Consider the following 25,594-nt stretch of genomic DNA (forward strand, 5'->3'; position numbering starts at 1 on the left):
ACGCCTATGGAACTCCCTTCCCCCCCCATTCGCACAATCGCTAGCATCCCAGTTTTTAAAAAATCACTACACTCTCACCTAACATCCACTTGGGAATGCTCCTTCTCCCATCCCTCATAACCTACTCTTTTTCACAAAACCTTTTCTCTACTCCTTCTTTTAAATCCCTTATAGCAAAGGCATGCTTGCATGCCTGCATGCAGAATATATCTCCCTAACTACACCAGTAATGTCTTAGCTCTCTATCTGTCCTAAAAAAAAAAAAAAAAAAAAAAAAAAAACCTTCTAACTTTCATTTTGTCTTTTTTTGGTCTATGTCTATACTACTCTCAATGTAAACTTGCTAGATTAAGTGTTATAAAACCAATTTGTACAAATGATAGCATTTGTAATCATCATGTAATCAAGTGTGCTATTAAATCCTTGTATAATCTAAATGTGGAGCTTTTCTCCCCAGGACTCCATTGAAAACGGGTTCTCAAGGCCCAATGTACTATCCTGATAAAACAACTGCAAATAAATAAATAAATAAATAATATAAAAGAAACTATTTGTATAAATGTCTACAACAATTCTTGATGTGTGCATAACTAAGCTTTATTAAACAGTCAAACAGTATATGCTGGTCATAAAACATAAATTTCTTAAAAAGTTAATTTCTATCCCGTTGTTTTTTGTTCATCATTTTAATGGTAGAGTCGCAAGTGTGCTGCTTTCAGAAGTGGTAAATATTTATTTACATAGCTGCCAGTCCTCCCCTATGGATCACCTCCTTCACGTATACATACTTGACCACAAGTGCTTAATGGTTAGTAACTTAATAATGTAATCACTCTTGACCCACTTCCCCTCATAATAAAATACATAAAACAATATGCACAGCTCACCATATGAGCTTGTTAGTGAGAGTTGACAAACATTCAAAATTGCTATGGTTATATGTTGTAGTATTTAATATTTTGTGTACTCTTCAATTTGCATTTGATTGTTGGTATTCCACAATTCCACAGGAGTGGGTGGGGTTATATAGTTCTGTATGTAAATTTTATGTTAATCAATGTCCAGCTTTTTGGTCAGTTGCACCTACTTGTCATGGATCTTTGTCCATATTTTTGATGTTTCCGTGTGTGTGCGTGTAAAACGACAGCTCATACTTTCTTTTTCATATGTGCAAGTAACTTTCTTTTTCATATGTGCAAGAAACGGCAGGCTGTTAAGCTTTTTTACTTAAAGGCAGATCATAATTTGCTTTAAATCTGTGGTGTGTTTTTATATGTGCAATAAACAGCAGTCTGTTAAGCTTTTTTATTTAACGGCAGATCTGGCATGTGTGTGTGTGTGTGTGTGTGTGTGTGTGTGTGTGTGTGTGTGTGTGTGTGTGTGTGTGTGTGTGTGTATATATATATATATATATATATATATATATATATATATATATATATATATAAAATGAACCAGTTAGGTATAACTGGTGGTTAGGGTTAATCAGACTCAAACCCTGTACCTTAGGTACAATGAGCAAGAGCCTAAATTCTCTACCCATACCACCACCACTTGTGATTCAAGTAGTTAAGTCCATAGTTTTCAACTGTCCAATGTTTTACAGAATGTCTGGAATGTTTGGGTCATAGTTTTGGTCTGTTCCTCTTAAAATTTGTGGTTTTCTGGCAAATCAGTGAGAACTGAATTCACTAAAAAATGATGGTCATTTAAATTTCAGTCTTCCTATCTTTCAGGAAATGCATGGTAACACATACAACAATGTTTAAAATGTGTCCCTGATTTTGGGCCTTTGCCCCCCTCCCCCCAATAAATGTTGGCTTTTTCCAGATTTCTTGCAGTGCATAGTTCTTCAGGGGGAGAGAAATTTAGTGCTGCTTATTGCAAATCTGTACTGTTAGTAGCACAAGAGGTAGGATACTTTTTTTTGATGCAGAAGGCTGTGGATTCTACTCCCCCAGTACGCAGATGGATTGCTGATACTGTACTGTGTTGTAGTTTTAAAGGGGGGTGAATGCTGCCGTCCTGAGAATGTCCTCTTTGAACTATGAACCTGTTATCAGTTTGCCATCCATTCACTACTGCAATATTACTAGCTTATCATTTTTTTTAATGTAACATACACAATTTATTCCTCAAGGGCAACAGACACTTTATTTGTAGATGAAACAATGAAATATGAAGTTGTTTGCTAGCAGCAACCTCTTCATAAGTTACAGATCTCTTTAATGTGGAATTTATTAGATGACTTTTACTTCTGCAGTGAGTGTGCATATTTACTGGTACTGGTGGATTGTAGAGGTTTGAGTAGACTTTTATGATGGAAATATTCTGAACTGGGCAGTTTTGTGATTATTGGTTCATGCATTTTGTTTTAATGCTTACTGGAAAAATGTTCAAAACAATAAATTTAAAACACACTCTAACAAGTGTGCTGTATTATACAAGGAACATAATTTAATACAATTAGGAAGGCGTATGAAAGAACACGTAGCTGGACAGGTCTGGGGCTAATATATGCCCACTGCCTTCTGGTATCAAGAAAAAAATCATTTTTTAGTTGAGTTAATATACACTTGAAATGACCACAAAATGTATAAATATCACCAGCATCATCATTATATATTCTTGCTTTTGTTTACTGCTCTACCTCCTAGCTTAACCTGACTCATCTGACTTTCTCTTGACTCCAAGTTTGTTCAGTCTATTTTTTTTTCCTCCTGACTGTATGAATTTTGTTTCATTGTATTGTTTGTTTATTATGCTTGCTCTTTATGCATATTTTATGTAATTATATTTCCTGACTCTGTGAATCTTACTCTTGTATTTTACCATTAACTTTATGTAACGTTGTTTCATTGTATTGCTTGTGGAGCTTTTCTCCCCGGGCCTCCACTGAAAATGGGCACTTCTTGGCCCAGTGGACTTCCCCGGTAATCAAACTGAAATAAATAAATAAAATAAATCATTCTTCATATAGCCTACAATTCCACGTTACTTATCAATGCTTACATGTCCATCCATGGCCCAGTTGTCACCCTTGAACTTGTTAACCAGGATGTCAGCAGGTCCTCTAATCTGATACAGCTGAAGTGAGAGATGAGCTTCTTCTTTCTTGTAGACACCTAGAACAATAAACGGTAACATGGGTTTCATTAAAACATATCGGAATAATTGTAAAACAAAATCGTAAGGCAAGTAACTAAAGAAAATGTGAACAGACAAACCTATGAATCTATAAAAACACTTATTCTGCAACACTTTCCACAAATAAATGTATAAGTATATGCATATTTATCTACTTAAATGCAGAAGGTACTGGAATCTTCAGGAGTGTTATGGTCCTTACATTTTCTGAATAGTTTATTTACATTCTTTCAAAGTTCTTCTTTTCATTTCTCTGGAACTTAAATTCCATATGTCAGAATGTCAAGTAAACTATAATTTCTTAGAGCTTAAATGACAATAATAACCTGAAATGAATGGTATTTTACAAAATAAAAACTGTTATAGAGTTATAATGAATAAAAGAATAATCTAGTGAAATCACTACAAATGTATATGATACGTATTAACTCCTACACAGCTGCACAACTTTGGCGAATTGCAAAATGAAGTTGTATCATTTTTTAAATGAAATAGTACGCATTGTTGTTACTATTACCTAAGCAGTCCTTTCAGTTGTGACCCAGATAAATTCTAAACAAGTTGAAAATGATATTTACTCATATACTCTGTATATCAGAAAGAATAGTTCAGGTAAAAGTTTGATTAAGCAAGAATACAGTATGACATACATTCAATACACAGACATATACAATTCACTACTCATCTACCATTCAGACCATGGGGAAAAAGATCTTTGCCCACAGGTATAAAACCAAATCACACTGTTCAGATTTATTTAATTTATACATACATCTGCCATGACTTATATGAACTATTGGTGACTCAGTTTACCATAAACAGATTTGTCACGGCACTATAATGATAAAGTAATGATAAACATCACGTGTACATTACATTACATCCTTCAGTACATGAAATATACACATTTGACACATTGCAATGACTGCTGATATAGTCCATGAGAGCCTTACTAAAGTGTTAAGGAAGTAGATGCTGAGGTGCAATTTTGTACAGAGAAGGATTGACCTACAGACAGTTCTATATTCTTAATATGAATATTATCTAAAGAGAAATAATTCAGAAAACCCTAGGTAGCTGTACTGTTAATGATGACCATTTCATGGAAATATATTGTTATTTTTATAAAATCAAATAAACCTATAACAAACAGACCTTGTATTTTGTATTGCAAAATAGAAAAGTAGTAACAACATACCAATTAACTTGTTAAAGTATTGTAAAAATAGAAAGCATATTCCAAAGAACAAAAATATCAACATATCCAGTGCTGTCAGGTATCATCTAGTATTAATAGTTAACCTTCAAACAACAGTACCACCCAGAGAATTTGCTAGGGAAGTAGGGAATGGAAGTACATAGTCAAGCCTTTATTCTATATTATATACATTCCACAAGACATGCTGCTTCTTGTGATGTGTGAGAAAACTTGAGCACCCAGAGAAAACCATGTGAACACACTGAAGATAAGCAAGCTCTGAAGAGAAAGCAGCAGAGCTGAGAAGGAAACTGGAGAACTTCTTGCTGTGAGGTGACAATGATGTTCATCACTCTCCTGCCCATAATCAAACCTAGATAGTAAGCCTTGATAATTAACAAGCTTGTAGCAATACAACTATGATGGGTGATACTGTCCACATCTTTAGCACTCAGTATCATTAAACTTTCATAAAATACAAGGACATTTAATAAACTGTTCCATGATGATGATATGTTCATAATGAGGTTAGTTAGATTAGAGTTAATGTTAGGCCTTATAGAACAGCAACAACCAGAGCTTAACAGATTTGCATGTCTTTCAGCTTTTCCCAGTTAGGGGTCGCCACAGCGGAATTCCGGTCCGCTAATGATTGGCAGCAGATTTGTACGTGCCAAGTTGCCAGCCCTGACGCACAACCTTTAACGAAGGTACACCCATCAACGCATGTCTCCACACAGAAGACGCTCTAGCTAAGAATCGAACAGGACAACGTCTTACTGTGACGCGACAATGTAAGAAAACTGGCCAGTGACTGCCAAGGTCTTTTCATTCAAAAACACTATAGTCTTTATATTACACAGCTATGAAATAACAGATTAAATTGAATTCTTGAGAGAGATGTATGTTGGCTGGTGTCCATTAGTATCCAACAACTGTCTGCTAAAGGTAGTAGGGTAGAACTTGAAAAATTACTAGTTATATAGCATCTATGATAACTACTGAGCAGATACTTAAGGGCACCTCAGTCAGTAAGACACTATTTCATCAGAGTGATATTCCATCCATTGGGGGAGTTCTAAACATTCCACCAACCAAATTAAAACCCAATGAGGGCTCACACTAATAATGAAAATAAATTAAAAAACAGTGCAAACTTAAAAAAACACTTTATTACCACTGGGATAGTGGATTCCCTCAATAAACTAAGTGCTTTCACCAATCTCTTTGGCTTCATCAGTGTTAATGAGAGCAAGCCACACCACCAAATAAATACACATTTGAATTTACCTTCAACCAATCACTTTGTCCCACCATCAAGTTCCCTATTTAAATAATACATGAATAATTCATAAGTGACATAATTTCATACATATACCCCTCCCTAAATATTTAAATAAACATTTATCCAAGTAACTTATTTTCATACAAAAATAAATATAAAATACATAAACATACACATATAAAAAACATTTAAAAATTCAAAAAACTGATGTATATTACCCTATATTTAAATAGTTCTTAGTCTATTGCACAATCCCTAAATTATTTCTGCTCTTTGTTTTAAAATTGGCATAATAGATATATTATCATTAAGACTTGGGGGGGCAGTGGCATTTAATCTTATCTGCCAAATATATTCCTTTTCTTCCACCCTCAATCTATCATTACCACCTCTATCACTAGGATTAATTTTATCTATCATAAAAAAGATGATTTTTTTAAAATTCAGACAAACTCACTATGAGAATAAAGGGCATTATGTTCATCCTTACTCTTAATTGCTCTAATGTGTTCTGATATTCTATCCTTTAATCTTCGAACTGTTTTGCCCACGTAGAAGCTTGAACATCATGTACATGTTGTGATGTATACCACCATTGCTGTATTACAACAGCATCTACCTGGGCAAGCTATTGTCCTCTCAAATCCTTGGACAGAAACATAAGGCCCATCATTGATAAATTTACAATTCCTACACACCCCACATTTATACATCAGTGACCTTTGTTTTTGTTTCTTAGGTCTTTCTAGAATATTTTTTATGTTTTTCCCCATACTAAACACTACTTCAGGGCCATACCTAACTTGTTTTTATTTTCATCAGAGAAATATAAAAGCCATGTTCTAGTAATTATTTCTATTATGTCAGGCTCTTGATAATTATACCTCAGTATAAATGCCTCAGTTTTTGACTTCTGTTTTTGCTCCTGCACTTTAAATTCTTGTCCCCAAAGAATAGGTGGAAACCTTGTATTCCTTTTACTTAATACCTCATTACGTATTCTCAAGAGCAATTTCAGAGGGTATCCCCTCTCCAGGAACATCCCTATTAACTTATACATTTCAAAGCCACTGTGGTGCAGTGGTAGAGTTGTCGCCTCACAGCAAGAAGTTCTCCCATTCGATTCTCGGCTGGAGCGCCTTCTGTGTGGAGTCTGCATGTCCTCCCCATGGTTGAGGGGCATTCGAAAGACATGCATGAATGGGCGTGCCTTCGTTGAAGGTTGGGCGTCGGGCTGGCACCTCGGCACCGTAAAAATCTACTGCCAATCATTAGCGGACCGGAGTTCCACTGTGGCAACTCCTAACCAGGAAAAGCTGAAAGAAGAAGAAGGACAACAACAACATAAATTATTATCACTCACCAATCGAGACTGTCTAACCATCTGCCCTTTCACTACGTTTTTTTTCTCTGATAGAAAGGGTGATAAAGGGGGTTACTATATTATATATGTCTCTTTGCTATATATTTTTATATATATATATATATATATATATATATATATATATATATTGCTCTGAAATCCCACCTCTGTTTTTCTAATTTTTATATCCAAAAAATTCACCATATTTGCATGCCAATGACTTGTAAACCTAAAGAAGGGGGTAGTGTGATTCAAATACTTCACAAACATATTAGCATAATTTTCACTTCCTTTCAAAAGGATAAGAATATCATCCAAAAATCTATTATATAGTTTAATTTTATCCTTATACATGGACTGGAAGATGAACAAATCTTCCCAATAGTATAACACCAGATTAGTAAATCCCAGAGCACATCTGGTCCCCATGGCAACTCCAGACATCTGGTGCAACAATTCCCCCTCAAATAAGATATATTTATTCTTCAATACAATTTCCATCAGGTCCACTAAAGCATTAATTTTGTCATGTTTAACCTCCTACTTTTGTATAAGCTTTCCCTAAAGTAAGTCAACCCCTCAACATGTGGAATAGTAGTATATAAATTTCTACATCAATGGTTAAAAATGAAAATTCCTCATTAATATTAACCTTTTTCAAGTGCTCTAAGCAGTGCCATGAGTCCATATGAATATGTGCTATGTCTTTTGTTGCATCCTTGATCCCCAAGTCCACATATGCAGCAAAAGGTTCAGTCTTTGAACCTCCCGCTGCAACAATTGGTCTAAAGGGAGGGTTATAAATATTTTTGTGGATCTTGGGGATACCAAGATAACCTACTTTAAGAAAATTAAACTCAGTCTCATCTATTGCCCCCTGGAAAAAAGCATCCATTAAGTGTAAATCAATTTTATATTAGGCTATATGTATCTCATTCCTTGATATATTTCGATATACATTTGTATCATTTAGTAACTGCTGCATTTTTGAAACATAATCAATCTGAGTTATAGTCACAGTCCCCACACCCTTATTGGGTTTCATTATTCTAAGTTCACCATTATTTGCTAGATCAACTAAAACCCTCCTTTCATCAGTGCTTACATTGTCATAACCTTTACAATTTACTTTTAAAACATTTCTCATTTCATTGGCACACTTTTTTTTCAAAAATAATGACCTCATTATTACTTGGGAGTAAAAATCTACTTCTTCTAATAAGAATACCTTGTGGGGCTGCAGGCATTTCACTTGTGTGTGAAAAATATAATTTCAAATTCAACTTTCTTGTATACAGTTTTAAACTAGTGAATAAATCAACAACATCCAATTTAAAAGAAGGGACAAAATAAATACCTTTACTCAACACTTTGTGATGTGTTTCATCAATAATAACTGCAGAAAAATTGTAAATGGTAAAACATTTTCCGTAACAATGTCACATTGCATTACATCATGATTGTCATAATCACCATGAGGTAGTTCCCCATTCACATTTTCAAGATTTTCCCCCGTTAACAAAATCACATACATAGTGGTCTAAATTACTAAACAAGTCCAATTGACCCTCGTGATTAAAACATATATTAACTGTACCATCTTCACATATCTCAGAGGTATTAATCAATATCTCCTGTTCCTTTTCCATTGTTTGCCCCATGTTGTATTGTCCGTAGGGCTGTTGGTAAGTGCCATAATACTGATTTTTGTAACCCTGTTCATTCCTGTTCATAAGTCTCTCAGACCTTCTTAACTGCTGTGGAGCATTTAAAAAATTACCATTGTTGTTTTCTGATCTGTTATTAGCATCATATCTTTCTTCAGTTTGGGGCCTTCTTCACAGTAGTAATTGGGGTTTACTATCTCTTTATCAAGGTTATGACCTCCCCCCACTGTCAAAATTAAAGGGCAATCCTTAAAATGTGGAGTGGATACATCCTTCATCAGTTTTCCTAATAACAATGAGAGAAATTACACAATCAGATGTGATAATCAACAAGGAATTGTCTCATGATCTACACTAATGGCTTGAATAATGTTAGGGCAGGAGAGCTTTGGTTGTTCAATCTACTCTACTGACCTATTAAATGTTGGCAAACAATATTAACCACCACCCACACACACACACACACACAAATATATATATATATATATATATATATATATATATATATATATGTGTGTGTATGGGTTTGGCTTTAAGGTTTTGTGGGTACCCACTGCTGCCTTGCACTACAGGCCACATCATCCATACCCACACAGTATCCATACTGCATAGACATGGAGCAGAGCTACAGTGTAATTATCCCAGGCCCTTTCCTCCACTTCCACATTATTACTTTTTTTTTTTTTTTACTAGACTAGTAGCCTCTTTCAGGAGAGCCCTGAGGTGGCGTTTTTATTAATAGTCCTCTTCTATTCTATCAGTTAAAAATAAATAACTAGATACAAGGCTTCGAAATTAAGTAAATAGATTACTTTACTAAAAGAAACTTGGTAATGCAATTTGAGAAATTAAATACACAGTAAATGTACAGCAATACACAGAGGAATGCAAGATAAAGAGTTGGCAAAGACACAGCTTGCAGGAAATAATTGGTTGACCAGCTAAGTATTTCCTAACTATAATCTGACTAAAATAGTTACCAGGTGGGTCTACAAACATATAAAAAGTATAACACATAACAGCCAAGCAATATAGAATAAACTCATTCCTGCAGCAATAAGTCCTCAAGCATAACCAGACACCACAAAGATTATTCCAAAATGGATTCTGTGAGCTATCTCTTCAAAGCAAGTGATTGGTCTTCATAGTAAGGGTGCTATACCAACTGATCTGTGAAGGACTGCCCCATGACAGGTCATCGCTGAAAGGTATAATATATATATATATATATATATATATATATATATATATATATATATATATATATATATATATTCAGAACAGTAACCACATAGCAGAATTTCACATTAAAAAATCAATGGCATCTTCTAGGCTTGCCAGTCTAAAACCTGCAACCCTCCTCTGAGTGATGTAATACCTTAAGTTATTGAACAGAAATGGATTAGCCTGGCTAACTCTTAAGAGTATGTGCATGTGTGTGCGAGTGTATGTGTATGTCTATTAGTATTTGTATGCCTCTCTTACCATCCATCAAAAAAAAGAAAATCAGTTTCACCTTTTAAATCCTACTGCAGTCTTATAGCAACAGAATTACACTTTTGATACAGGTTTGAATCCTCACTGAAAAAAATGCACGTTTAATTGCACATTTTGTATATATTTTTTTTAGCATCTGTCAAGATATGTTGCATCATTGCTAGGTTACAGATTTAATGCTAATTATGCACATATCATTGCTTTTTTGCCCTCTTACTAAAAACAGTTGCAGGTTTATTCAAAATCTTAACACAAGGTACATCTTTAGGAGCTTTTGAAATGATATAATCAAAAATAAGCAAAGAAATGCATACATAAATAAACATAAAATACTATGGATCCTCTAATGAAGTATAACAGCACCAACACCTGGAAGATTCTTCAGATTCAGAATTAAAAGGTATATAGCACCAGTTGCAATTCTGCTTCAAGGCATCTTAAGTGGGATATTCTATTGTCAAAATGTGCACCAAACTTCTTACACAAACTGATGATGTAAAACTTGGACTACTTACAACATTATATTTGGGAAGGTATGCTCCTCATAAAATTTGTGTTTTTCTGGTAAATCACTGAAGACTGAAATCACAAAATAATGATGAGTTTTACACTTCATATCTTTCAGAAAATGCATGGTTACTCAAAACCTAATATTCTGTCAACATTCTAATTATTATTTCCTTCTAACACTTTGCTACTCCTGTTTCCCCCAACAGTGGTTACCTTACTTGGATGGTATTAATTCTAATCTCTCAGATGAGTCTTGTAATGTTTTACTGATTTTGCAAACCTAAATGCAAAATTGAAAATTCTAATATAAAAGCAATTACAAACAAAAACATGGCATTTCATAGGAAATGGATTGAAGCAAGGTAAAATTAGTAAAAATGAACTGGAGAGGAGGAATATGTCATAGTGTCTCTCATGGTTGTACCCATAAAAGTATCTAAATGCCAAAAACATTGGCATAACTTACAAATTATGCATGATCTTTGTAAATCTCAAGCACCTTGCATAGTTATGTTCAGAATGCTTACATGGGCACAATTGATAAATTTTAACACCTTCAACTTGTTAAAAGTGGTCACTCACACTAAAGGTCTGTGTGACTCAGAACAAAATGCAAGTTGTATGACAGCACTTTGAAAATCTAGTGCTGTCTTGAACTACAGAATGCAAGGCGCATGAATTTTGATAGAAAATGTCGACCTGATGTGATAATGACCTTAAGCAAACTCAGTCAAATCTCATTTAAAGTTAGCTTAAAGAAAACACCTTACTGAAAATGCATATAATTGGATAAAGATCTTCTTCGAAACAGTTAATAAACTTTACAAACAGGCATATCCGCACCTAATCATCACAAAAGTATCCATTCAAATATTCCATGTAAATGAGATGCATGCAAAGCAGATGGTGTGTGGAGATGCACTCTCCTACCTGACCCTTACATTGTTCATGAGTTCACTATATCACAGGCCAAGGGAATTGATGAAGTCATGCAAACAATCTTCCAGAGCAATGCTGAAAATTTCCAACCGCATAGCCATTCATCACTTCTTCAGCCAGAAAATTCAGGATCCTCTTCCACTCAACTCACTTACAGTAAATTAATTATATTAAGTCACCATTCATTACAGCATAATTTACTTACGTTATTCCATTCAAAGGTATTATTCCTACATCATTCATCATTCCTGTATCCCTCATTATTTTTATTCCTCACAATCACTAGAACACACACTAAAATCTGAAGATCTGTGATTTCAAAGTCAACACTTTTGGTAAAATTTGATTTGATTACCATGAATCAGCAAACTGTTATTAAACAAAATGTGAATTTAACTAAATGGTCTTGCTCCTAAATTTAACTTTCATTGCATTCCATGCCATAATCAGAGCATATAGGTTCATATTTTAACAGTTAAAGTTGTTTGTATTTAAGCCACAAAGCCATCGAAGAACATAGATTTCTTACAGGTGCATTCCTATTTCCTGTTGCTTTCCCATGGATGTAGTTATATTTAAAATGTTTCAGGGCATCAGCCTGATCTAGCACACTCATTTGGCACAATGCATGGAAGCTCATCCTGAAGAGGGCACTAACCCACTGCATCCATAAGTGAGGCACAGGGAACTAATCTAAGGGGGCGGCGAAAACCAACACATTCCGGCTAGGCTTATAAATGCCTTTGGGCAGATAGCCTAGTACCTACCTATGAACCTAAATAACCTAAATGGTCACACAGGATATCTCAGACCTAGGATATACAGACTTGTTTGGCATGTTAGGGGTCATAACAATACCACTACATCAATGACAACTGTAACAAACAATGACAGTAGGTAATACTAGTTTGAAACATGGGGTGTTAACTGTAATCACAGAGTTAATCATCTAATCTAATACAGACCACATACCAATATTTTCCTCACTCCTTTTACTGCTCTATTAGTGAATATCTTTGAAAACAGCCTGCAATCCACAAAAAAAAAAAAAAAAAAAGAACTGCCAGATATTCCTCTCAGAAATGGCATATTACTATTCAGTTCTCTGAAGTAGTTCATTATTCTGACACATACAGACAACTTCTGGTACTTCCATTATGAAGAAAATACATCAAGCAGTAACACGGCCAGGTTTGACATGGAGTGGTCATGCATGACACTGTGTAATTAAAGGTTCATTCAGCACATTGATCCAACAACTAGCTATATTTTTGTCTAAGTATGTGTGACTTAAATCAGCACATATCAATGATCTTTTTGTTTATGGCAGCTTACTAGAAACTTTAAATTACTGACTGGCTGTAATGCTTTACAGTTCAGCTTTGCTGGTAGAGTGAGCATGCTGAAATATGTGCCTTCCTACTCAGTGAAACAATGGAACAATTCAAAACTCCTTATATTAGATATTGTCTTAAACCCAAATGCAGTTTATACAAATAGTAGGTGATTGCTCTAGTACTTAATTTGCAGTATAGTTTGTCTTCTTCCTGGGTTGGGATCTGAACAGATAGTACAGTAAATTAATGCAAATGTTTCACATATCTTTATTCTTCTTCTGGATATATCACGCTCATTTGTAGAGTTTGCCTTTACAGAAAATAGTTTAATTCTCTAGCAGCACCTGTATAGTGACAAGGTCGATACATCCTTATATAAGTGCAGTGGTACAGTGGTTAATATTGTCACAGGAAGAGGTTCTCTGGCTCGATTTTCAGCTGGGGTGTCTTCTGTGTGGAGTATGCATGTCCTCAATGCATTCATGTGGGTTTCCTCCATGTACTCCGGTTTCCTCCCACATTCCAAAGATATGTGTCTGCAGCATTTCTCCCTGGGCCTAAGAAAATAGGGTCTGTCCTAAACGGACTTTCTTGGTCAACGAAAGTTAAATAAATACATAACACTCTTACTGCATTTTGCACTACAAGAAATTGTCAACAAATGCGATGCTTCCAGTCAGAAGTAAAACTCATATTTTACACACAATATGCCTCATCTAACTTGAGTTTGCAGTATGTTTTATTTTCAAAGCAAGCACTTGCAGGCATCTTATAAGTGTGCTCTCTACAGTTCAAACAACTTTCTTATAAAGTAGAAGAACAACCTTGGATAAAATGAAAGTGCATAACAATGCCACATTCTCTGTGTGAAGCAAATATCAGAGTGTCAGTGTCCCTGAGAAACACAATGTGAATTCACTCTCTACATCTTCTCTCTTTGTTATTATGCAAAACTGCTTCAGTGGTGGCCATCAACTCAGTTAAAAGTATAACTAAATCAAAAATAATGTTATGTCAAGCAGAGTTAAAAAGTTCTTCTAGAAGTGTAATTCTACTACACTAGAGTTTATCAGGAGCAGTAGTTCACCATTTTGATATGCGAAACAGCAGGCTCACATCACAGCATACTCTTTGCAAAGTGAGCAGTTTGTATAGCTACCATGGTAGCACAGTGAAGGTACTGAAATTTTACTAAAAGCAAATCCAGAATGTTTGTGAAGTCTGAAGGCAAAGATATAACTGCACGTCCAGTAGTACAGCTTTCTGCAACAACATCTGAATACAAACCACTGGCAGACTTCAGAAGGTTGTTTAGACTTTCTAGGACTTCTCTGACATCAACACTCATGTCTTCTAAACAATTTTGTCTCATCTATGCATTCTGCCAGAAGAAATCTCATATATAAATACTTAATAAATTCAGGGAAAGCAATTTATTAAGTATTTATATATGAATATAACTTGAAAAGCAGCATTTTGTTATTGTCTGCTGACTTTTTACTGTATTTTATTGCTATAAATTAATCTGCACTGTTGTACTGTAACCGTCTGCCTTACTGGGCCTGTTAAATCATGTTTGTTACTGCCTTACTGTTTGTAAAGCTTTTTTAGCTAGTTTCTTTGTATGAAAGGTATTAATTGGAAATGTTCTCCATTTGTTAAGCATCTGTTTGTTGTTCTGATTTTCCTGCCAAGGAGTGTATAATATAACTGATATGTTTGTAATAAATAGCATTCTCTAAATTTCCTTACTCCTTTTTCTGTTTGAAACTTTAATTTAGTGTCTCACTGCTGTTTTTCTATTGTGATAAACATTTCTGTAGTGTTTTCTGGCTAAAATTGTGTAGCTAGTAGCTGTAGCATAGTCCAGTTTCAGGATTGCTGTCTCTGGGTCTGGTTGTTTGTTTTCAGTGGCTGTTTGTTCTAAGCACATTTTCCAGGCCATCTTGAATTAGCAGAGGCCATTCTTCACTTTATTGAGAATATCACGTTGATTGGACTGGTAAAGGTTGGCTAGTCTAGGGCTTGGACTAAGCACCTCATTGTTTCTTTTGAGCTTTTTTTTTTAGTTGTTTGAGGGTTGAACCTTCCTCTGCTTAAGCCCTACCTTTGAGAGGGTTTCTGCTTATTCAAACTGAGCTGAATGGAGGAAGAGCACTGACCACAACTCTGATTTGTGATATATAACGATAACTATCCTGTTTTCTTGCTTATTTTTACTAGTTCTTGCTTATTCTAGCCATTATTTGCACTTTTTGTCTGCTGCCTACTTTTTATTGCACTTGTTATTGTCTGCTGCCTACTTTTTACTGTATTTTATTGCTATAAACTAATTTGTACTGTTGTACTGCAATTGTCTGCCTTACTGGGCCTTTTAAATCACTGTTGTTACTGCCTCACTGTTTTTAAAGCTTTTTTAGTTGTTTCACTGTGTGAAAGGTATTAATTGGAAATTTTCTCCATTTGTTAAGCTCTGTTTGTTGTTCTGTTTTTTCTACAAAGGAATGTTATCATATAACTGATTTGTTTGCAGGTAAAAGCATTCTCTAGAGTCTCCTTGCTCATTTTTCTGTTCAAAACATGAATTTAGTGTCTCACTGCTGTTTTTCTGCTGTGATAAATATTTTTGCAGTGTTTTTTTCCCTAAAACAGTCTAGCTACTAGCTGTAGCATAGTCTCCCACCCTATCTCCCTATTGTTGCCTTGTTCTTAAACTTGGTGGCTTTGCAGTTGCCTACCCCTACTGTAAATTTGATCTGGGATACTTCTCCCTGTCCAGTCTCATTAGCTCATTCCACCTAATACAGAAAAAACATGTGGGAAGACCAACCCCTTTATTTTCTTAACCTTGAATTATCTTCTGTTCCTATTTTCTCCCTTTCCACTTTACTAAAAAAAACACTTTATTCAGCTGTTGTTTCCTCCTCCTACTCTATTCTTTATCTTGCTTTTTCTGCTATTTCTTCTTTAAAGTGTTCAATTGCATCTTTTCTGCTGCATTTATTACTGCTTGTTTTTAGCCTGTTTAAATTGTGTTATTCTAAGCCTCTTAGTTTTGGTTTAAGCACTTGGGCTTTAGGCCTACCCCTTAGCTCTCCCCGGCCTCTCTCCCTCAGATTCTGACAAATATGGATGGACAATTTCCTACTGTTTCCCTGCCAGCCTGGTTGATATAGGCATCCTAAGACAGTTCATAGGAGACTCCACTGTGAGACACAGAGATGTGCCTCTCATGTGGCAGGATAAGGAGAAAGTCATGGTTAGTTTCTTTCAGGTGCCAGAATCCACCAAATCACACACACACACACACACACACACACACACACACACACACATATACACAAACACAAACACACACACACAAACACACACACACACACACACACACACACACACACACACACACACACACACACACACACACACACACACACACACGTCTCTCAACAACAGGTACTGTTATGACTCTGTCATAGTCCATGTTAGGGTGAAGGATATGAGACATACCTCCTTGGACTATATGAAGAGAGACATGATTGAGTTCACAGAATATGTGACTCAGGCAGGTATGTCCCTAGCCTTAAGCAGCATTTTACCATCACCCAGAATGATGCCTCAATACAAACAGAAAAATGATTGACTTAACAGTTGGCTTAGTTTCTGGTGTAATTCCAGGGGGCTCCAGTACCTGACAGCCTGGGAAGATATGATCAACAGACCACGATGCTTTGCTAGAGATGGCTTGCATCTATCTCACTTGGGCTTCTGGCTTCTGGCAAAATCCATTGCCTCTCCCATAGAGTCTTTTTTAGAAAAAGTCATGAAGTCAATGCTACCAACATAAACATTTCAATGGGTCTATATCACAACATCGAAGTGTCAAAACTTCGAATGTTATAACATTGAACCCAAAACCCCGAAAGCTGAAAACCTCGAAGACTGAGAACAGCTGTTCAAGTACAAAATGCGAAACACATGAACACTACAAACAATTTCTAATGTGGGGGAGCTTCACCCCCCACACCCCCCTACTTAAATATACCAACTCTGAGATCGCACCACAGTGGAAGAAACAGCAAAGCCATGGAAACGGCCCACCAAATTCTTTCCGTGGGAAAGAATTTGATGTTCCGCGGCTTCGATATTTTCAGTCTTCGAACGTTCAAGTTTGATGTTTTCGTATTCGATGTTTTAACAGATTGATGTTATGATATAAACCCAGTTTCAACAAAACACAAATTAAAGGTCATGCTGCTAAACTTTAGGAGTCTAAACATGAAACTGCTCTCATTGCAAGCATTCCTAACCCTGAAAGATGCTGACATTTGTGCAGTCACAGAAACCTGGTTCAAAGCTGCAAAGAGCACTCCAGCCTTACCTGGTTACTCATCCTATCATACATTTAGACCCCAAACTATGGGCAGCAAAGCCAAAGGAGGCAGAGTTTCAATATATATTAAAGACACACACACCTCCAGGCTGGTCAAAAAGTATGACACACAGGAGACACTCCAGGTGCAGTTAACCATTGATAAGACCCCTATTCAAATCATAGCTTGCTACAGACCCCCAAATTTGACTCAACATGCCCACTCCACCTATCTGGACCCCTTCAAATCTATCAAGATTCAACCCTTTACCCTGATCCTTGGTGACTTTAACTACCTAATCATAGATTGGAAAAACTACTCATGCCAGAATACAAATGCCCAGAGATTCCTTAATTTTATCAATGCAAATGCCTTGGAACACCTAGTCGATACCCTAACAAGAGGTGATAATATGTTAGACTTGGTATTAACCAGTATGAGTAACCACTGCAGCACCTCTACAGTATCATCCTCCCTGGTAAGATCTGACCTTAAAGTGGTCACTTTCAAAGCCACCATCTCCCCTGACCCCCTTCTAGCTAGGGTCAAACCAAAAACTTCTCCAATGCTGATTACAACCGCCTGAGGGATGGTATAAACAGCTTCATAGCCCCCTCCCCCACTGCAGGAACTAGCACTAATGTCCACATCTACACCAAAGTACTTATACAGATGCATGGAATCAAGAATACCTGACAGGACAAAATCATCCTTGACAGGGAACAGTAAACCTGTCTGGTGAACATCTGCAATAAATAAGCTCTATAATAAAAGGAAAAAATTGCTGTCCAGGACCAAGAAGGAGCAGATGCCTAATTGGAAGCAACCTCTCCTTAGCCTGAACAAGCATATAAGAGCACTAGTGAAATCCTCTAAAGCCAACTTCGAGTCCAACTTGGTGACATCTACTAGACACAATCATTAGGCCTTCTTCACATATGTCCACAGTCTCAAAGTAATCACCCAGATCTGTTCAGAACTGGTGGTAAAGGACACCACATACACAAATGCTGTAGATATATAGCCAACCTACTGGCTGACAGATTCAGTGAGAACTTCACCACTCTGTCCCCCCATCAGTAAATCAGGACATCCCCACTATCTCCCCCCCTTATCTCTAGGGAACAGGTCATCACTGCCCTCTCAAAGGCAAACAATATAGCCTCCATGGGACCCGATAACATCCCAGGCTGCATCCTACATGAACTCAAACAGGAACCTGCAGCACCATTAGGCACCCTATTCAACCAAAGCCTGAGTACCGGCTTTGTCCCAGCCAAGTGAAGGACAGCCACTGTCATCCTTTACAAAGGTGGAGCATCCACCAATCCGGGAAATTATAGACCCATCAGCCTAACTAGCCTGATCTGCAAGGCCATGGAATGGATTATCATGTACCTCATTAACAAGGACATTGGCAACCTCCAAACACTTGACCCCACACAGTTTGGCTTTATCAAGTGGAGGTCATGTCTGTTAAATCTGGTTTACTTCTTTGAGACAGTCACCAAAGCCATGGACGAGAGAAGACATTGCACACTGCCTACCTTGACCTGGCCAAGGCCTCCAACACTATTCCCCACTCAGGCATAATAGATAAACTCTCTCAACTAGGCATCAATCCATATGCTACCAGATAGGTAGCAAAATGGCTCACTGCTAGAACCTACCTAGTCCAAATAGGGAAGCCACCTCAAGCAGTACACCCATAACGAGTGGCATACCACAGGGATTAGTCTTGGGGCCTCTGTTATTTAGGATATACTTCTCTGGGGTGCAGACCAAAACCAGTGGGCTATGGCTGACCAAGTTAGGCGTGGTCATCAATTCCACAAGTAATGTGGACATCCTTCAAGAGGGTCTCATCCAAACAAATGACTGGTGCCAGAAACATGGATTCAAGCTGAATACCAAAAAAATGCATTATCATCCCCTTTGGGAAGAATGATGTCCACACATATTATCACATTAATAACAATGTCCTAAGCATGCAATCAGTCGTGAGGGATTTGGGCATGCAAGTTGATGGTAACCTGATTTTTGACCACCATGTTGCTTGCTTCCATTGTATGGAAAGATTTCTACATAGCCCACCTCATAAGTAAGGGTATCTCATCCAGGGACAAGGATGTCATAACATCCCTGTATTCTTCTCTTACAAGGCCAATTATTAAGTACAATGCCCCCTTTGGCATGTACCTCGTAAAGCATGTGCAGCAGCTGGAGAGACCACAGAGGTTCCTCACCAGGATAATTCAAGGCCTCAGACATCTTCCCTAAACAGATAACCCTGTCCCTCTACTCATTTTCATACAGACTCCTCAGACGTGACCTCTGTCTGGCATACAAAGCAATGTCAGACCTCACATTGATGAGACTGCTGCATATCCACAAGTCAAGCTCCACTCGAGTAATCCACACGCAGGACCTCAACCTGGTCTGTGACATCAATAGGACTTGTTGGCGGGAAAGATTTGTGTCCCAGAGACTTCCCCATCTGTGGAATAGACTCCCTCTCCATGTCAAATAGACTCCCTCTCCATGTCAAGCAGAGTACCTCATTATATCTTTTTGAGTGCAAACTGGATAACGTGATGGGAAACAGAAAATACACTCCTGGGATTCCACCTGTGTCCCTGGTGGACAGGGGCTTTGGGTGCTGACTTGTCTAAACATGGGCTAAACTTTTGGCTAGGCTAATAAGGGCCTCAGGGCCAACAGCCTAGTAACTTCCTATGATCCTATAAAAGAAGACACACATATTTCACTTTAGGCTAATATTATTATTATTATTAGTTTACATATACCTGTATATGAATATAGTTTTCAAACTGTAAATACCTTAAACCTCTGTAAATACTTAATGACATGTATGATGTTATACCTGAATTGATGACTGATGTGAAATCGTAATTGCAAATGTTCCTTATGCTCTGTATATAACTGTTTACATTTTGTAATTTTTTTTTAGAGCTTTTCTCCCCAGGCCTCCACTGAAAATGGGTTACTGACCCAGTGGACTTTCCTGGTTACCAAATGTCAATAAATAAATAAATAAATATTATTACTACATTTATTAATACTACTGTGACTACTACTATAATTACTTTGGCTCAAATGCAAAATACAAGAATCCACTGAAGATACATGAGATACTTATTGAAATGGGTTTGAAAAATAATTTATTAAATTAAAGTTAGAAATGCATTAAGCATAAAAATAGGCAGAACAGGTAAAGCATATAGATATACTTGCCATTAAAGTTTGTATTTGTCTTATGAGACCACAGAGTACTTTAAAAAAGAGATAGCTGCCTGGTCCAATATGAATACATTTATTTGAACATCAGAGCCATCAAACATCAGTAATACTAAATTAATAGTTGTATCCTTTATAACATAGCTATGGAAAGACGTTACAGTTGTAGTCTCTAACTTTCCTTGTTTTGATAAAATATAAATATGATCAGCACAACATGTGTTTGAGGTTCTCATTCATAAATTCAAAAATAAAAACATTTTAACTATACTCCAATATTGGGAATGACATTACAGTTCTACATGAAATTGAGTTTTGTTTGAACATTTCTCTTTGCAAGAGAATTTCTTTGCGTTCTACTTTGTTATCTCACTGCAGAGCTTTGTGTGGTAACATTAGAATACTAACAATGAGGAATCATTCAATAAATTGTACAGATGGTTATCGATTGTTGAATAAAGCCAGAGCATACTAAGTTCTGTGGGAAAGATTTGATTTGTCAAATGTGCAGAAACATTTAACAGAAGTGAGTTTTAACTATTCCAATCTGAAGTTCTCTTCATTCATCAGTTATTAATATGACAGTAGGTGACCTGATTTCATTTGGTCTGGATGTTGGTAAGGCAGACCAGATGGGTATAACAGTTTAGTGTAACACATTACCTGCACTTCTGACTCACTAAGAGCATTGCCATTATCTAAACAAAGATAGTTAAACAACATCTGTTATGATGCTTGCCTGTATTGCTTCTGTCATTTTATTTTTATTTTTTTCAGATTTGGACATCAGCTTTCCAAAATTAAATATACAGGGTTTGGCAGAGAAGAAATGAAAAGCATTATTGGCATTGCTTGCCAAACAAGTAGCACATAAGAGGCCTTTAGATGTCTGTGTGAACTGACTGGCGCAACTTGGTAAGATGCAATGCGTATCTGACAGTTTTGTCTGACTGTCATCATGGATGGCTCTGAATTTATATATTGTCCTTTTAGATTTTCCCAATAAAGTGGGTACTCTGACACAGAAAGAATATGGTTAGAATAGAAAAATGATCTTTGCATGTAACTAATTGGCAAATTATGGGACCATATCCATCAATAAATCACTGCATTTACATGACAAGGCTGCCTATGAATAATTACCGTAGACAGATTGTTAAGTTGTATAAGCATTAAAAAATAAGTACAGCATTTGCTAGCTCCACCACAAAGGTAAATGGCTTACATTTTCCAACATTAAATAATACAGATGAGGCTATGGCAGGCCTTAAAGAATGCATTTTAGTTTAGTCATACAGCTACAGAGTTGTAGAGTGGACATAGTGGATGAAAGAGTTAAACTTTCAAAAACAAACTTTATATTCAGAATCACTTAAGAGTTCTGCTAAAGAACATTAGAACTTCTTTTTACCAATGGCCAGCACTGGTATAAAGAAACTTATGAAATATTTACTTCATTTATTTCTTGGTTTTTTACTACTTAGTTTAGACAGATCATTCTCAGTGACTTGCAAAAATTCTTCCAGCCAGTTAGAGCACTGCAGTGTGTTTCTATAAAAGAAGGTCATCCCATCAGCAATGTACAAAAATGCTCTCACCCAGATAGATCAAGTCAGAGCCACTCCCTATGTCTTCAGTAGTCATGTCCACCTTCACAGATCTTTCATCATGCATTCAATCCATCCCTCGACTGGACATTGTCATCTACATTGTCTTCTTTCTACCTCTCCGAAATATGCTGAATCAAATCACTTTCTGCTTTACAGCACGTGACCAAAACATCATAATTTGTTTTCCATGTCCTTCCCTACAACTCTAGCTCACCTTCTCATCTGATGTTCTGACTTCATCTGTTTCACAATGTATATCATATTATCCATCTCAAGCAGTTCATCTCTATCACCTTAGGCTTTCACACCTGCTCCGCCTTCACTGCACAAGTTTTGGTGTCATGCAGCTGCATTGGTCACACCACTGTCTTCCACTCCTAACATGTCAGCTTCTTTGGTACTCTTATGTCTTGTTGTACCCCTGACGGGGTCTGGGGTGTAGCTCAGCAGACATTTCCCCGCGAGCTACAATAGCGAAACTGAAAGGCTGCGGCACTACTTTGCCATGGAGTGGTATGGCTGAAAAGCACAACTGCTGAAGCTTAAATCCTCTATAAGTAACTAAGCACATCACAGAGATCCCTAAGGAGAACAACCCAGCTTTATTCTAACAGGGACAGCTGTGCTAGAAGAATCATGTGATAACTCTTCTAGCATGGCTGTCCCTGTTAGAATAAAGCCGGGTTGCTCTCCTTAGACATTGCAGCAATGTGCTTAGTTTCTTGTAGGGATTTAACCTACAATAATTGTGTTTTTCAGCCATACCGCTGTGCTGTGAAGTGGCATTGCAGCCTTCTGGTTTAGGCATTGTAGCTCACAGGGAAATGTCTCGCGAGCTATACACCGGAACCCATCTGACACTTTTGGTCACTTGGCTGCAGCACCACAGATTCTATCTCTGACCACTTCATTCAGACTTTTCTTCTCCTCGGTCATACCATACCATCCAAATATTTGAATTTTTTAAACCATTTGCTTGTCTTCTCTTTTAGCTCAATTTCATTTTCTTATTTCTCAATTTGTTGCCATAATCACTGTCTTGTCTACACTCACATTCATCCCATGCACCTTCAGTTTTGCTTTCCAGTTCTTGTTTAGTGACTGCTCGTAACACCACACTGTCTGCATGCAACAATTTTGTTGAGTTGTTCCCTTTAACCTGCTTTTTGATTTAGTACATAATCAGTATGAATATGAGTGGACTCAGAGCTGAACTCTGATGTACACCATCTCCCACTGAAAGACCATTTGTGAGTCTGAACACTGTTCTTACTTACGCCATCGGGTCCTGTTACATAGCCTACACTAACTCTGTGTGTCTGGGACTTCAAAGCACTGCAGCACTGCCTATATCAGCTTTTTCTGTACCTTGTAATATGCATTTTCCATGTTTAGAAATGCCCCCTTTCCTCTTCGCCAGCTTCTTACACACTCCCTGTCTAGCTTCAAACATTAGGTCAGTTGTACTGTACCTTCATCTGAATCCATACTGCTTGCCTTACATCTTACTTTCTGTTGTCTTGTGTATTCACTTATCAGTAAACCTCTTATGCACTTTCATGCAGTATGATGAATGTTTGATACCTCAGTATTGCCCACAGTTGGGAATATCCCCTTTATACCTGCACACATGCACTAGAATGTTTGCACTCCAGTCATCTAGTTTATGCCTCTCTCTCCATTTTGTGATGAGTGCACTCAGGATTCATCTCTTCCCTAATGTGCTGAATATCTTAATCATATCTGCCACATCTTTATCTGATCCTGCTGCTTTCCCTGACTTTATTTTCCTTAGAGTACTTCAGCCTTATTGTAGAGCTGGTTAATAGCAGATCAAGTATAAGTGTTTGCAGAAGCTTCAGAATGAAGAAAAGCTGTGGCAGCACATTCATTCAGAAGCTTCTGCAAACACTCCTTCAATCTGCTATTTATATCCTTGGGTCTAATGAGCAGGGTGTTGCTGGCCTTCCTTATGATGTCAGCTGATTATTATCCTTTAATTTCTGTCTTTGCCTTTCAAGTTGATAGAGCTTCTTTGTGATATCTGCTGAGTTACTTTGCAGAAGCTTGTAGTTTCTCCAGCATCTTGTTCTTTGCCACTTGTAGATCAGTGTGTGTGTATGTACCTTTAAGAAGCTATCCATGGGCTTGCACAAGTGTATAAATACTGAGCACATGTGAGCTTGACTGCCATTTTGTAGTTAGCTGTTGAGATATAAGCATGCATGTTTGTAAGGTCTGTCTGTCAACCAGTTTGTTTGTATTTAATGATGCTGCTATGCATCCTGATGCATTTCTATGCATTAAAGCATCTAAATGAAATACCCCACCTGCTTGTCATCTATGTTAGAGAGGGATGAGTGACATGGTGCCACATGTGGCACGTCTAAAGGACATGGTGTTAGAAGTGACATGGCTAAAACGACTTAAGGCACTTGCTTGGAACTGGTGAAATACATAGGAGTGAATCATACCAACAATGTGCATACTTCACTAAACAGGTCAGAAATGAATTTCAGATATTAAAACTTACTCAGCACTATTTCTTATTCACAAAATATGAAATGAGGCATACAGAAAGTTCTAAACGATATTTGCATAAAGCAATGAGTATGATATTGGTAAAATATTCAAATTATTACAGAAAATGTTTGAAATAAAGTCGGAATTGCATAAAATGAATAAAATAAGGGGAAACTACCACATTTTTCAATACGTGCATAGCAAATCTGTATTTTTCATATTTATCAAAGGTATCCAAGTTATCAGAAGTATATAAAGAGTTTGCATGTTTGTGCAGCATTACAGTAAAGTTATTTCACAAAATACAACCATTACAGAGCATATTTCACAAAGTATAGTATTTCGAAGAGTTTATTGTGCATTTGAATGTTATTAAAAACTGGGCTGTGAGAACAGTTTGTTCATACATAATTATAAGGGCCATATTTTCAGTGTGTTTGTGTATACTTTGTGGGCACGGCAGATGGATTTCACAAACCCAGTGCACTTCTGTTTGACGGTAATACTGTTGAGAAATGGAGAGTGTTTGAGAGAGCACAACATTTTTATACATGTTGTATTTTCTGATAACCATACAAAGGCATTTACTCTGCTTAATTTAGCTAGGTCAGAAGCCATAGAAAGGGAATGTTCATCTGTGTATGTACCTGCTATCTATACAGGAGAGGGTAAATAATGTCATATTGTTGGACCAGCTGAGTTAAGGGAGGATCCTGAGTGCTTAAAATCTAAATTTAGAGAAATATGTAACCCCCAGACAAATGTTACAATGGAAAGGCACTTATTTTATACAAGTGATCAAGAGCCTGGTGAAGCTTTTGCAGCATATATAACTTACCTGAGAAACAAAGCTAAAACGTGCAGATTTGGTGATTTAAGGGAAGAGTTGA

At 36.8% G+C, this 25,594-nt stretch overlaps 1 protein-coding gene across 1 annotated transcript in view; it reads right to left on the minus strand.

Moving 5' to 3' along the window:
- Window positions 1-25,594, minus strand: part of LOC122792225 (CUB and sushi domain-containing protein 1-like) — a 3,080,606-nt gene that overhangs the window by 110,086 nt on the left and 2,944,926 nt on the right. Inside the window, exon 62 of the mRNA XM_044059969.1 lies at window positions 3,013-3,125. Within this exon, the coding sequence (XP_043915904.1) occupies window positions 3,013-3,125 (113 nt within the window). The remainder of the gene's footprint in view (window positions 1-3,012; window positions 3,126-25,594) is intronic.

Source organism: Protopterus annectens, chromosome 1.part2 (assembly GCF_019279795.1).
Source record: "Protopterus annectens isolate FY-2018-M chromosome 1.part2, PAN1.0, whole genome shotgun sequence".
Taxonomy (NCBI): Eukaryota; Metazoa; Chordata; order Ceratodontiformes; family Protopteridae; genus Protopterus; species Protopterus annectens.